We start from the raw sequence: 13,447 nt of genomic DNA on the forward strand, positions 1-13,447 counted from the left end.
TTTATCTTTTTATTTTTTTGTCTTTTGTATTTTTAGGACCACGCCCGTGGCATATGCAGGTTCTCAGGCTAGGGGTCGAATCCGAGCTGTAGCTGCTGGCCTAATTCATAGCAACATGAGATCAGAGCCGTGTACACCCTACACGACAGCTCATGGCAACGCCAGATCCTTAACCCACTGAAAGAGGCCAGGGATCAAACCTGCATCGTCACAGATGCTAGTCAGATTCATTTCTGCTGAACCACAATGGGAACTCCACTCTTTGGGATTTCAAATGAGAGGGGAAAGCCTGATTACCACCTACCATGCCTCATCAATAGCAGATTCTAAGTGATTGGAGTTGCCTTTCCTTCCTTGTTCAAGGAGGTTCAAAAGAGCAACACCTTCAGGTGTCAAAATTGGTGGGCAGGTTTTACTTATGTACACCTCTGAAATACCTGCTCTAGAGATACAGCCTAATGATGTCTACTTGGCATTGTTGAATTTCTGACCAATTTTAAGAGATGTTCTGTTTGTAAACCAAGCTTGACCTTGTTGTGTCTGTGAGGTGTTTTTTGTTTTTTCAATAAATGATAATGAAAACCCAAATCTTAGGATTTGGTCATAGCACAGCTTTTGTGTCTCATCTGTGTAAAGGTCATGTTAGAAAACTGTTAAAACCATGTATATAATGTAATACGGAGAATATAATGATGGGTCTTCTACAGGTCTTACTTGAAAATTATGAATAGAACTTCCACACTCAGTTCCGTTGATTGTTTGGCAGTATTGTTCTAAAATGTGACCTTGAGTCCATTAATTTCCTATTTTAAACTAATTCTAACTCTGTTGCCTCCAAAGCTCAAATAACATCCCAGTTCCCAGGGAGATATCATAGCCCACTGAAAATGGGCTCTGGATTCAGGATGAACTAGGTTCACACCTTGGGCTTGTAACTTGATAGCAGTTTTGTAACCTTGGAAAATGGGCATTTCCTCTCAGAGCCTTTGGAGAGGGCATTACATGACAAAAGGCTAAGTGTAAAGTAGTTAATTTCTTTTCTGGCCATTTAATAAGTTCGGTAAATGCAGGTGATTATTATATGGCAGCTCTTCTCTGTCTTGGGGAAGGGAGGGATGGACCTGATTCTTTAACAAGGACCTACACCTGCCCTCCACCCCAGAAAGGAACTAATTTAAGAAACTGAATAAGCCCCTTCCTGATCTGTCCCTCCAACACTATCTTCAGCCCATCATTTCCCTGAACTTTCATCCTCAGCAGTATGCTGTCTCAGAGTTATGCCTTTAAATGTACCCTTCCGATTGCCTTCCTATTTGCTTTTTTCTTTCCACCTGTCAGTGGTTTCATCTTTTCCATGACAGAAGATCATTTTCCACTGTACAAAGCATCTTATGTATGTGTGTATGTTTTTGTTGTTGCACATGTTATATATTTGAACTTCTCTTCCCCACAGGTTCAGGTTTTTAGGTTAAACTTTATTTATCTTTAGTTCCTCAGCCCTGTTAAGCACATAGCAAGTACTCAGGAAATGTTTGTTGAATGAATAAATTTCACTGTACACTAGGTTCTTATCCAAAGATCTAAGACTTAGAGAAATCTGAATGGATCTTAAGTATTTGTACTTAATAATTAATTACATAATTTCAGATGTATAGGAATTAACATCCAGTGTTTATCATATTTCAGACATTGTGCTAAGTGTGTTACATGCATCATATCAGTTAGTTCCTGCTACTCAAAGGAAGAAACCGCAGATAGAGGTAGAACTCAAAGATAGAACTGCCTGATTCCAGAACTCTTTAATCTGTAGGTACTACCAAACTGTTTTACCCACTCAAGAACTCAATATAGATTTACAAATGACCCACGGTAGGTAGAGTCCTGAAAGTCATTGGCTGTTATAGTTCACCTTTATTTAAGAAATGCACAGAGGACTCAGTTATTTCTTAATGTTCTCATGTTATAGTTCATTTGTAGGAAAACTTTTAGTTAAAAGCTCTTGAATAAAGGTAAAGAAGTATCTTGTGAGTAATAAGCATAACTTTCAAACTTAGAATATTATTCCTTTTACTATGACTGTACTGTGGAATCTGTCCACACTCTGTATCTGTCAAAGCTGTCAAAAAGTTGGTTCCCACGTGTATTACTTTAATTCAGTTACATAAGGGTGTTTTTTTTTTAATTTTTTTTTATGGAGATGCAGATAGTTTGTAGTTTTTCTATGTATGCAAATGTACCATATTTTAATCTTTCATAGAGTTGATTTGGGTTCTGCTTTTTTTTGGTCTTTTTGCCTTTTCTAGGGCCACTCCCGTGGCATATGGAGGTTCCCAGGCTAGGGGTCTAATCGGAGCTGTAGCCGCCAGCCTACGCCAGAGCCACAGCAACTCAGGATCCAAGCCACATCTGCGACCTACACCACAGTTCCCAGCAACGCTGGATCCTTAGCCCACTGAGCAAGGCCAGGGATCGAACCCACAACCTCATGGTTCCTAGTCAGATTCATTAACCACTGTGCCACAACGGGAACTCCTAGTTCTGCTAACAAATGAGAACCATGAATATTAGTTGAGTTATGGAAGTTCAGAGTAAATAGGGTTTCTTAACCTCAGCACTATTGACATTTTAGGGTAGATAATTCTTTGTTTTGGGGGCCTGCTCTGTGTACTATAAGATGTTGAGCAGCATCCCTGGCCTCTGTCCACTAAATACCAGTAATATTTCCCAAATTGTGACAACCAAAAATGTCTCCAGACATTGCCAATCTTCCCCTGGAAGAGAAAAGAACCTCCAGTTGAGAACTATTAGTTCAAAGAGTCTTAGAACCAACAAGAGTAGAATTTTTTTCTTCTAGTTAACTTTTTCTTGGAACAGCTTTATTGAGGTGTGATTCATATACCATACAATACAGCCATTTAAAGTTTACAGTCAGTAGCTTTTAGTATATTCACAGAATTGTGCATCTGTCACCATGATCTAATTTTAGGATGTTTTCATAACCTCATAAAGAAACTCAAGACACATTAGCAGTCACTTCCCATTTCTTCTCCCCATCCCCGCAGCCCTAGACATACCTGGTTATCTTTTTATGTTTAGGAATATATAGCCGTCTTGTCTGTTTTAAGTCAGATTATAAAGCAGCCTGTTCCACAGTATAGTTATTGAAAATTATTTGCAATAAACAGACACATATATTCTTTCTTTCAGAGGCTTTATTTATTTAGGCGGACTCCCAAATTTAATCTGTAGAGGAAATAAATAAACCAAAATAGGCTGATTTAAGAATCTTTTTAATATTATTCAGAGCACTAAGAAGTCCCTCTGTGGATTTCCTGTCGTGGTATGGCGGATATGAGTCAGACTGGGAACCATGAGGTTGTGGGTTCAATCCCTGGCCTCTCTCAGTGGGTTAAGGATCTGGCATTTCCGTGACCTGTGGTATAGGTCGTAGATGAGGCTCGGACCTCTGGCGTTGCTGTGGCTCTGGCGTAGGCTGGCAGCAACAACTCTGATTAGACCCCTAGCCTGGGAACCTCCATATGCCGCGGGTGAGACCTTAAAAAAGACAAAAGGCAAAAAAAAGAAGTCCCTCTTGTTCTCCACAGTCAGATTTATACTGTAGAAATCAATAATTTTTGTTTTTCCTGATCAGTTCTTCTAGATAAGGTGGTCAGACTGGAGCTTCAGCTGCCACAGCAACACAGGATCCAAGCCCTGTCTGCACCTACACCACAGCTTGTGGCAACGCCAGATCCTTAATCCACTGAGCGAACCCAGGGATTGAACTTGCATCCTCATAGATACTAGTCAGATTCTTAACCCACTGAGCTGCAATGGAAACTCCTAAATGTTGACTTTTTAAGGTTTTGAGTCTGGGTAATAGGAGAGTGGTAGTAGCATTTACCGAAACAAAAATATTAATAGAGGCAAGATTTGAAGATCAATTCATTCTTAAACTTTCCTTTATTAAGCTTATGTTAATGAGTGACTACTGTATGTTAGCCTCTTTTCCACATCTTGAGATACAGTAGTGAATATGACAGGCAAGATCTCTGTTTCCATGGCACTTAACATTTAGAAGTGAGATGAAAACAGAAAAAAAAAAAAAATGAGAGGACAAGATAATTTAAGGTAAGTAAGAAAAAGCCTTGGCGATGATGCAGGAAAGGACTAGGGGAACCATTTTAGATGGTGTGGACAGGAATGATATTTCTAAAGGGGAATTTGAACTGAAATCAGACTATTACTGAGGAGTCAACTGTGCGAAGATCTGGTTACAGGGCATCCTTGCCCAGACTAGAAAGTATATGCAGAGGCTGGAAGAAGGGAATGAGCTTGATTTGTTTAAGAAAAAGGCCTGTAAGTTTGGAGCAGAGTGAGTAAGGGAGAGACTAATACATGATGAGGTCTGAGAGGTGGGTAATGTTAAACTTGAGCAAGGCTCTGGAAGCCTTAGTAAGGAGTTTGGTGGCTTGTTTTTGATTGGTAGCAATAGAAATGAAGAAAAAAGTGTTGAGTTATTGTTGAACTGAAACTCTTTGGAACATTTAGGTGAAGAAGTCAAGAGACTTGTCAGGCTTAAATAAATTCAAACATGATTTGCTTAGAATTATTCATTGAAATAACCTCTCAAGTTGTTTAGGCATTGGACAAATAAATGCTCATACGGAGGCTTGAGGAGCCCGTCAGAAGATGGTCAGGGCTCTAACGGTATCCCTGGCAGTTCTTTGACATATTGAAGAACATCTTAAATATCATTGTAACCTGAAAGGAATGACCAAATGTTGTATGAACAGTACCTGGAAAAATTGTGGCCAGATAGATGTCATGACTCCAGGGCATATGAAGAATACTTGCCAACCTAAAATATCTGCATCTCCATAGGGACCAACTATACACTTTGCAAAGTACTGATTTGGATAGAACTCCTTTTTCCAGAAACGCTTTGTTTTTGTTTGTTTGTTTTTCCTCCAGTGAACAAGGAGTGTGTGTGTCATTGTGCTTCTAGATACACAAGTAGTTTGAATAGTTGGCTTAGGCAAGGTTATCCTTAAGGAATCTGGTTTTACCAAGTAAAACTTAGGCGTGTTCAAAAGTTGCATTGAGGGCATAATAATTATAATTTATGTATTGCTCTACAATTTACAAAGACTTTTACCCATTAGGAAGTCAACTTGATCTTCTGTTTAAAGTAGATATGGGACAGGAATTTTGGGGGGGGTCCGTATTATTAGAGATGAGGAAGTAGAGGGTCATCGAGTGCACAGTCAGTATATGGGACCTGGACTCACACCTTCTGGCTTTACTTTCATTTCTTTGCTTATCATACCACATTAATTCAGAGAATGAAAATTTAAGTATTAGTAGAAGAACTAAAGTATGTATCCTTACTAAAACAGTAACAAAATAAATATTTTTTATTTGTATTAAAGTTATTTGTGCTACCAAAAGTTTGAGTTCTGTGAATACACAGAGGAGGGCGAGATGAACTTTGCCTGGGAGAATCAGAGGCTTAATTTTGTTTTGAAAATATGTGCTATTTTCTCACTTTCTAATTTTTAATGTCTTTTTCTTGGTTGCTTCGCATACTTAAAATACTGCATATGCAGCTTTAAAATAAACCTTTTACTTTTTATCTGGTACATTTTTTTCTGCCATCATATTTTATTTGTGTATTTCCACCCCAATCTGTGGAGACTAGTAGTAATAATAGCTAACATGTAATGAACAATTCTCTACCAGGCACTGTGGTAAGGGGTTTGTAGAAATTAACATATTCAATTAATAAATCAACTCTGAGGTGGGAGCATTCCTTCCTAAATTGATGTTTTCTGTCCATTTCCTTACTGGCTATTTCCACACCTGAGAAAGTAGAACTATGTTGAAAGAAAGGATAATTTTTAGGCATACTCACATGCACTCAGAATCAACTTAAGCCATGCAAATAGATTTTTTGGTTATATTATGTTTTACTTATCATATTTTTCCCTAAGCCAACATAGCCAGGTTGGTATCTGTACTGACCTGAGGTGAAATCTAAGTTACAAAATGTGAGTGCATAAAGTAGTGGTAGCCTAAGTGTCTGCACTGTGATTATAATGACAGCATGTAATAATTATGCATGGTTTTGTATTTTAGGAAATTACTTAATGTGTATAATTTTTAAAGACTCATCAATAAAGAGATGTTTGCTTAATTTAAAGTATTTAAGAATGAGAAATTTTCATGAAACCTAATCCTTTATTTAGTTACTTTTTACTCCTGTATTTTCATGAAGTGAATGAGATGTTACTTACTGTGGAAATGGTAATAATAATGCTTTGTATTTATATAGCATCTTTCATCTGAGGATTTCAAAGTACTTTTTTATTTTTTTGCTTTTTCAGGGTCCCACCTGCAGCATATGGAAGTTCCTAGGCTAGGGGTTGAATCGGAGCTACCGCTGCCGGTCTATACCACAGTCACAGCAATGCCGGATTCAAGCTGCATCTGCAACCTACACCACACAGCTCACTGCAGTGCCAGATCCCTGACCCACTGAGCGAGGCCAGGGATCAAACCCACATCCCCATGGATACTAGTCGGATACATTTCCCCTGCTCCACATTGGGAACTCCCTCAAAGTGCTTTTCAAATAATGTCTCGTGAATCCTCACAGCACTTCAGTGATGTAGGTGGGTGGCAAGGATTATTAATCTTCATTTTACAGATGGAGAAATTAAGCCACAGGAGGATTAAATGATTTATGTTTAGTCCCATCAACCAGATATAGAGGCAGCCTGAGCTGCAAAGGTGAGATTGTATTTTAGGAGCATCAGCATAGCATAAATCATTAACCCCTTTGCTTTTTGTATTTTACACAGATTATCTGTTAGAACAAGTATGGTAGCTTTAAATATCTGTATGGAAATTTTTTAATTCTTTTTTTAGGAATAGAAAACATTGTAATACTTTCCCCCCCCCACCTCTCATTTTTAGGTCAGCAGCAAGGACAAGATGGAGTGAAAGTCCAACAAGCTACAATAGCTCCTGTAACTGTAGCAGTTGGAGGAATTGCTAATGCAACGATAGGTGCTGTTAGTCCTGACCAACTCACACAAGTGCATTTGCAGCAAGGCCAGCAGGCTTCTGATCAAGAGGTGCAGCCTGGCAAGAGACTTCGAAGAGTTGCCTGTTCCTGTCCTAATTGTAGGGAAGGAGAAGGAAGGTAAATGCTCTGTTGCCGCCCAACTCAGTGGAGATGAGTAGTAATAATAGCTCACATGTAATGAGTAGTTATGTGTAATGAAGGCACATAGAATAGTAGTTAAAACCAAGCCATTGGCTGAGTTCTTTGGTCTTTAGAACATCAATAGGTTTATAGCCCAATACTTGAGATATAACATTGTTATGGAGGGGCTTAAATTGAACTACTTTAGGAAGAGGATTTCAGTGGTGCTCAACTTTGTACCTTATACTTTCTTTCATGGTTTTCTTTTTTCATTAAAACAACTTTATTGATGTAGAACTCATGCACCAAATAATCCACTCATTTAAAGTGGTTTTTAATATATTTAGAGTTGTACATCCATCACCACAGTCAATTTTAGACCATTTTTGTTCTTCTCCAAACAAACCCTATATTATTGAGCCATCCCTTCCTCATCCCTCCCAGCTCTAGGCAACCAGTAGTTTCTGTCTATAGATTTGCCTATTCTGGACATTCATATAAATATAATCACACATTCATGTAAGTATAATCACACAATGTGACTTTTTTATTTCACTGCATAATGTTTTCAAGATATTATAGCATGTGTCAGTACCTCATTCTTTTTAATGTGCAAAATAATATTCCATTGTATAGATATACAGTATTTTACTTATCCATTTATCAGTTGATGGATATTTCACATTTTTCCACCTGTTGGCTCTTATGGTGCTGTAAATATCCTAACAAAAGTTTCTGTTTCTGATTTGCATTTATTTGTGTATCTTTTTTAGAGAAATATCTGTTATGGTCTTTTGTTCATTTTAATTAGATTATTTGTCTTTTAATTTTTGAATTTTTGGTGTCATATATAAGAATCTATTGTCAAATCTGAGGTCACAAAGATTTCCAGTTTTCCTGAAAGAGTGTTATAATTTTTGCTCTTACTTTTAGGTCTTTGATCAATTTGTGGTTAATTTTTGTAAATGGTGTGAAATAAGGGTTCATCCAAGACCATTTGTTGAAAAGGCTATCCCTTCCCCCATTCATCGAATGGTTTTGGCCCCCTTGTTAAAAATCAGTTGATCATAGACACGTAGGTTTATTTCTAGACTTTCAATTCTTTTTTTTTCTTTTCTTTTTTAAATACTTCTCAAACTTTAATGTGTATACAGGTCACCTGAGGTTCTTGTTAAAATGCAGCTTCAGAAGGTTTGGGGATCAAGATTTTACATTTTTTTTAATAGTTATTTCCCCAATACATTTTTTTTCCTACTGTACAGCATGATGACCTATCAATTCTTTTTCATTGATCTGTAAATGTCTATCTCTATGCCAGTGCCACACTGTCTTGATTACTTTGTGGTACTTTTGACATTGGGGAGCATGAATCTTTCAACTTATCCAACATGAAAGGGTTTTTGATTGTGTCGGATGCCTCTCTTCTTTTGAGTTAATAATGTAATTTTGTTTTTATTTTTATCAATGTGGTGTATTACAGTAATTGTGAAATGTTAAAGTACTTTTCATTTGTGGGATAAATACAGTTTGGTCATGCTATATAATTATTTTTATATGTTGCTGGATTTGGTTTTGTACTATTTTGTTGAGGATTTTTGCATTCATGTTCATGAGAGGTACTGGTATGTAAGTCTGTAGTTTCCTTTCTGTGGCATCTTTGCTTTTAGAAAGGGAAATACTGACCTCATAGAATTATTTGGGAGGTCTAGTTTCTTTCTTTTTTTTTTTTTTTTTGCTTTTTAGTGCCACACCCGCGGCATGTGGAGCTTCCCAGGCTAGGTGTCAAATCAGAGCTGCAGTTGTCAGCCTATGCCACATCTGCAACATACACCCAGCTCAAGGCAATGCCAGATCCTTAACCCGCATCCTTACGGATCCTAATGGATCCTCGTTGTGTTTGCTAACCACTAAGCCACAAAGGGAACTCCCAGTTTCATTTTTTGAAAGAGTTTGTGAAGAATTGGTATTACTTTTTCAATGTTTTGTGAACCTGTGAAGCTGAGCTTTTCCAGTTAGTCTTTCTTTCTCTCTCTCTCTTTTCTTTTTTCTTTTGGTCTTTTTGCCTCTTCTAGGGCCACTCCCGCAGCATATGGCATATGGAGGTTCCCAGGCCAGGGGTCTAGTTGGAGCTGTGGCTGCCAACCTACGCCAGAGCCACAACAACACCAGATCTGAGCTGTGTCTGTGACCCACACCACAGCTCACAGCAACGCTGGATCCTTAACCGATCCTTAACCCACTGAGCGAAGCCAGGGATCGAACCTGCAACCTCATGGTTCCTAGTCGGATTTGCTAACCACTGAGCCACAATGGGAACTCCTGAGTTTGTTCTTGAATCAGCTTTGGTACTTTGTATTTTCCTAGGAATTTGTTCATCTTATATAAGTTATTTAAGTAATTGGCATAAATCGTTCTTGGTATTCCTTTATAATACTTTTTATTTCTGTAAGGTTGGTAGTGATATGTCCTCTTTCATTTCTGATTCTAGTAGTTTGAGTCATCTCTTTTTTTTCTTGGTTACTCTGCCTAAAGGCTTATTAGTTTTATTGACCTTTTCAAAGAATCAGCTTTTGATTCTATTGACTTTTCTCTATTTTTGTATTCTCTATTTCATTAGTTTCTGCTTTATTATTTTATCTTCTGCTTGCATTATTTTAGATTTACTTTGCTCCCTTTCATTGTCTGATGATGTAAGGTTAGGTTATTGATTTAAGGTCTTCTTTTCCTTCCAGTTTTATTGAGATATAATTGACATGCCACACTATTTAAGGTGTACTGCTTAAAGATTTGACTTCTTTACATCATGAAATGGTTATCACAGTAAGTTTAGTGAACATCCATCATCTTGTATAGGTTTAGAATTAAAGAAATAGAAAAAAGTTTTCCTTGTGTTGAGGCCTCTTAAGATTAACTCTCTTTCATACATACCATACAGCAGTGTTAAGTATATTTATCAGGTTGTATATTACATCACTAGCATTTAGTTACCTTAGAACTGAAAGTTTGTACCTTTTGACTGCCTTCATCCATTTCCCCCTCTTCTGGTAACCACAGTTCTAATCTCTTTTTCTATGCATTTGTTTCTTTCTTTGTTAATTTTTGAGGTTTAATTGACCTACAACACTGTGTTAGACACAATATAGTGAATCACTATTTCTATACATTTCAAAATGATCACACTAAGTCTAATATGATATGTCACTGTGCAAAATTATTAGTTATCGACCATATTTCCCACACTGTACATTTCATCCCCTTGACTCATTTATTTTCTACTGAAAGTTTGTACCTCTCAATCTCCCACACCTTTTTCTTTTCTCCCTCCACCCTCTATCCCTTCTCACACCCACCTGTCCTCTGTTTCTGTCAACCTGTTACTATTTTATGTTTGTTCCTTTATCGCAGTTTTAGGATTCCACATATAAGTGAAATCATTCAGTATTTATCTTTGTCTGACTTGTTTCACTTAGTATAATATCCTCTGGGTCCATCCATGTTGTCACAAATGGAAAAATTTCATTCTTTTCTGTGGCTAATATTCCATTATGTATATGTAAACCAGATCTTCATTATCCTTTCGTCTGTTGATGGGCATTTAGGTTGCTTCCATATCTTGGCTGTTGTAAATAATGATGCAGTGAATATAAGGGTGAATCTTTTCCAATTAGTGTTTTTGTTTTCTTATACCTAGGAGTGGAATTCCCGGGTCTTATAGTAGTTTTATTTCTAATTTTTTGAGAAATCTCCATATTGTTTTCCTTTTCAATTGGCTGTACCCTCCAACAATGCATGAGGGTTCCCTTTTTTCCACATCTTCACCAACATTTATTTGTTATTGTCTTTTGAATCATAGCCATTCTGACAGGCGTTAGGTAAGATCTTTTTAAATACAGGTATTTACTGCTCTAAGTTTTCCCTTTAAGCATTGCTTTATGGGCATCCCTTAAGTTTTGGTATGTTGTGTCTTTCTGTTTATTGGTCTGAAAGTCTTTTCCAATTTCCCTTTTGATTTCTTCTTTGACCTATGGGTTGGTTGGTTGGCTTTTTTGGCCATGCCCGTGCCATGTGGAAGTTCCCAGGCCAGGTATCAAACCCACACCACAGCTGTAACCAGAGCCATAGCAGTGGCAATGCCAGATCCTTAACCCACGGAGCCATGTGGGAACTCCTATTGATTATTTAGGAGTATATTCTTTAATTTCCCTGTTTCCTCCTGTAACTGGTTTCTATTTTTATTCTATTGTAATCAGAAAACTTTGTATTATTTCTGTCCTTTTAAGTTTGAGATTTGTTTCATGGCCCAGTGTATGTTCTGTCCTAGAGAGCATTCTATGTACACTTGAGAAGAACGCTGTTGTTGGGATGGGGTGTTCTATGGATATCTGTTACGTCTAGTTCATTTATAGCATTATGCAAGTTTCTGCTCCTTTGTCGATCTTCTGCCTAATTGTTTTATGAAACCATCACTGAAGATAGTGTATTGAAATCTCCCATCTATTATCATTGAGTTGTCTATTTCTCTTTTCATTTCTGTCACTTTTTACTTCCATTTGGCACTCTCTTGTTACTCTTACATAAGTGCTTGTATGTTTATAATTATTATACCTTCTTGAGGGATTGACCCACTTATCCCATTTTGTGAAGTTTATTGAGCCATTTAAAAAATTTTTCCTGTTTATCTCTAGTAATATCTTGTGTTTTAAAGTTTATCTGATACTAGTATTGCCACTCTAGCTTTCTTATGGTTTTTGTTTGCATGATTCCCTTTTCCATCCTTATGCCTTCAATTTCATTGTAATTTTGTATCTTTAAATGTAAAGTGTGTCACCTATAAACAGTGCATAGTTGGATCTTGTTTTGTTTTAAATCTTTACAAAACCTACCTTTTGATTGATATGTATAATCCATTCACATTTGTTGTTATTATCAATATAGTTGAATTTATGTCTGCTTCAAAAAAAAAAAAAATAAAATAAGATAAAAGGAGTTCCCGTCGTGGCGCAGTGGTTAACGAATACGACTAGGAACCATGAGGTTTTGGGTTCGGTCCCTGCCCTTGCTCAGTGGGTTAACGATCCGGCGTTGCCGTGAGCTGTGGTGTAGGTTGCAGACGCGGCTCGGATCCCACGTTGCTGTGGCTCTGGCGTAGGCTGGAGGCTACAGCTCCAATTCGACCCCTAGCCTGGAAACCTCCATATGCCGCGGGAGAGGCCCAAAGAAATAGCAAAAAGACAAAAATAAATAAATAAATAAAATTTAAAAAAAATGAATTTATGTCTGCTATTTTACTTTTTTTCTATAAATCATGCTTTTTTTTGGTTCCTCTATCCCTCCCCTATTGCTCCCTTTTGAATTAAGTGAATGTATTATTTTAATTCATAATACTGCATTTTAATTTTATTAATGATTATTTTCTCTGTCCTGAGCTATTTCTTTAGTGGTTGCTCTAGGCCTTACCATATATATCTTAATTTATTATAATCAGTTTAAGATTTATACTAACTTAATTCCAGTGAGTTATAGCAACGTTTACCCTATGTATGTCTGATCCCTTGTTACTCTTTTTTATGGTACTATTGTTATACATAAGTACTTCAAACCCAACAATATATTATTGTAATTATTATTTTAATTAAAAAAATTTTTTTTTTCTTTTTTGGCCATCCACACCATATGGAGTTTCCAGGCCAGGGATCAGATCTGAGCCACAGTTGCAATCTACAGCACAGCTGCAGCAATGCCAGATCCTTTAACCCACTCTCAGGCCAGGGATTGAATCTAACTTCTAGCACTGCAGACACCTCTGATCCCACTGTGCCACGGTGGGAACTCCTATAATTATTATTTTATATAATTATATGACTTTTAAAGAAGTGAAGAGAAGGTAAGCAAGTATATATGTCTTTGGCTTTGTTAATTTTATCATTCGTGATTCTCTTTCTTTGAGTTGAGTTCCTGTCTGGGGTCACTTCCTTGACTCAGTACAGCTTTGCTTCCACTTACCTCCTTTGTGTTGTTATTGACAATATGTTACATATTGTTGCATTTCTGTAATGTTATAGGCTTCACAGTACATTTTATACATATTGTTTTATAAAATTGTTTTTAAATCAGGTGAGAAGAAATATGCACTTACATTGTCCTTCGTAATTACATAATTACTTTTGCTGATGATTTTTTGTTTCTTCATATGTATTTGAATTACTTTCTGATTTCACTTGTTTTCAGCTTAAAGAA

The 13,447-nt window shown here is 37.0% G+C and overlaps 1 protein-coding gene across 3 annotated transcripts in view; it reads left to right on the forward strand.

Moving 5' to 3' along the window:
* Positions 1 to 13,447, forward strand: part of SP4 (Sp4 transcription factor) — a 72,766-nt gene that overhangs the window by 33,946 nt on the left and 25,373 nt on the right. For 2 of the 3 annotated variants that reach the window (XR_014816818.1, XM_003482682.5), the window contains one exon: positions 6,979 to 7,207. Coding sequence is in view for 1 of the 3 variants with exons in the window: in XM_003482682.5 (XP_003482730.4) it covers positions 6,979 to 7,207 (229 nt within the window). In the remaining 2 variants the exon portion in view is untranslated. Of the gene's footprint in view, positions 1 to 6,978; positions 8,990 to 9,325; positions 12,194 to 13,447 lie in introns of those variants that run through there. The other variant, XR_014816817.1, reaches the window with a different exon arrangement.

Source organism: Sus scrofa, chromosome 9 (assembly GCF_054392235.1).
Source record: "Sus scrofa isolate SSC_HxYL_T2T_F1_AM1 chromosome 9, Sscrofa_HxYL_maternal_Yorkshire_Landrace_v2.0, whole genome shotgun sequence".
NCBI lineage: Eukaryota > Metazoa > Chordata > Mammalia > Artiodactyla > Suidae > Sus > Sus scrofa.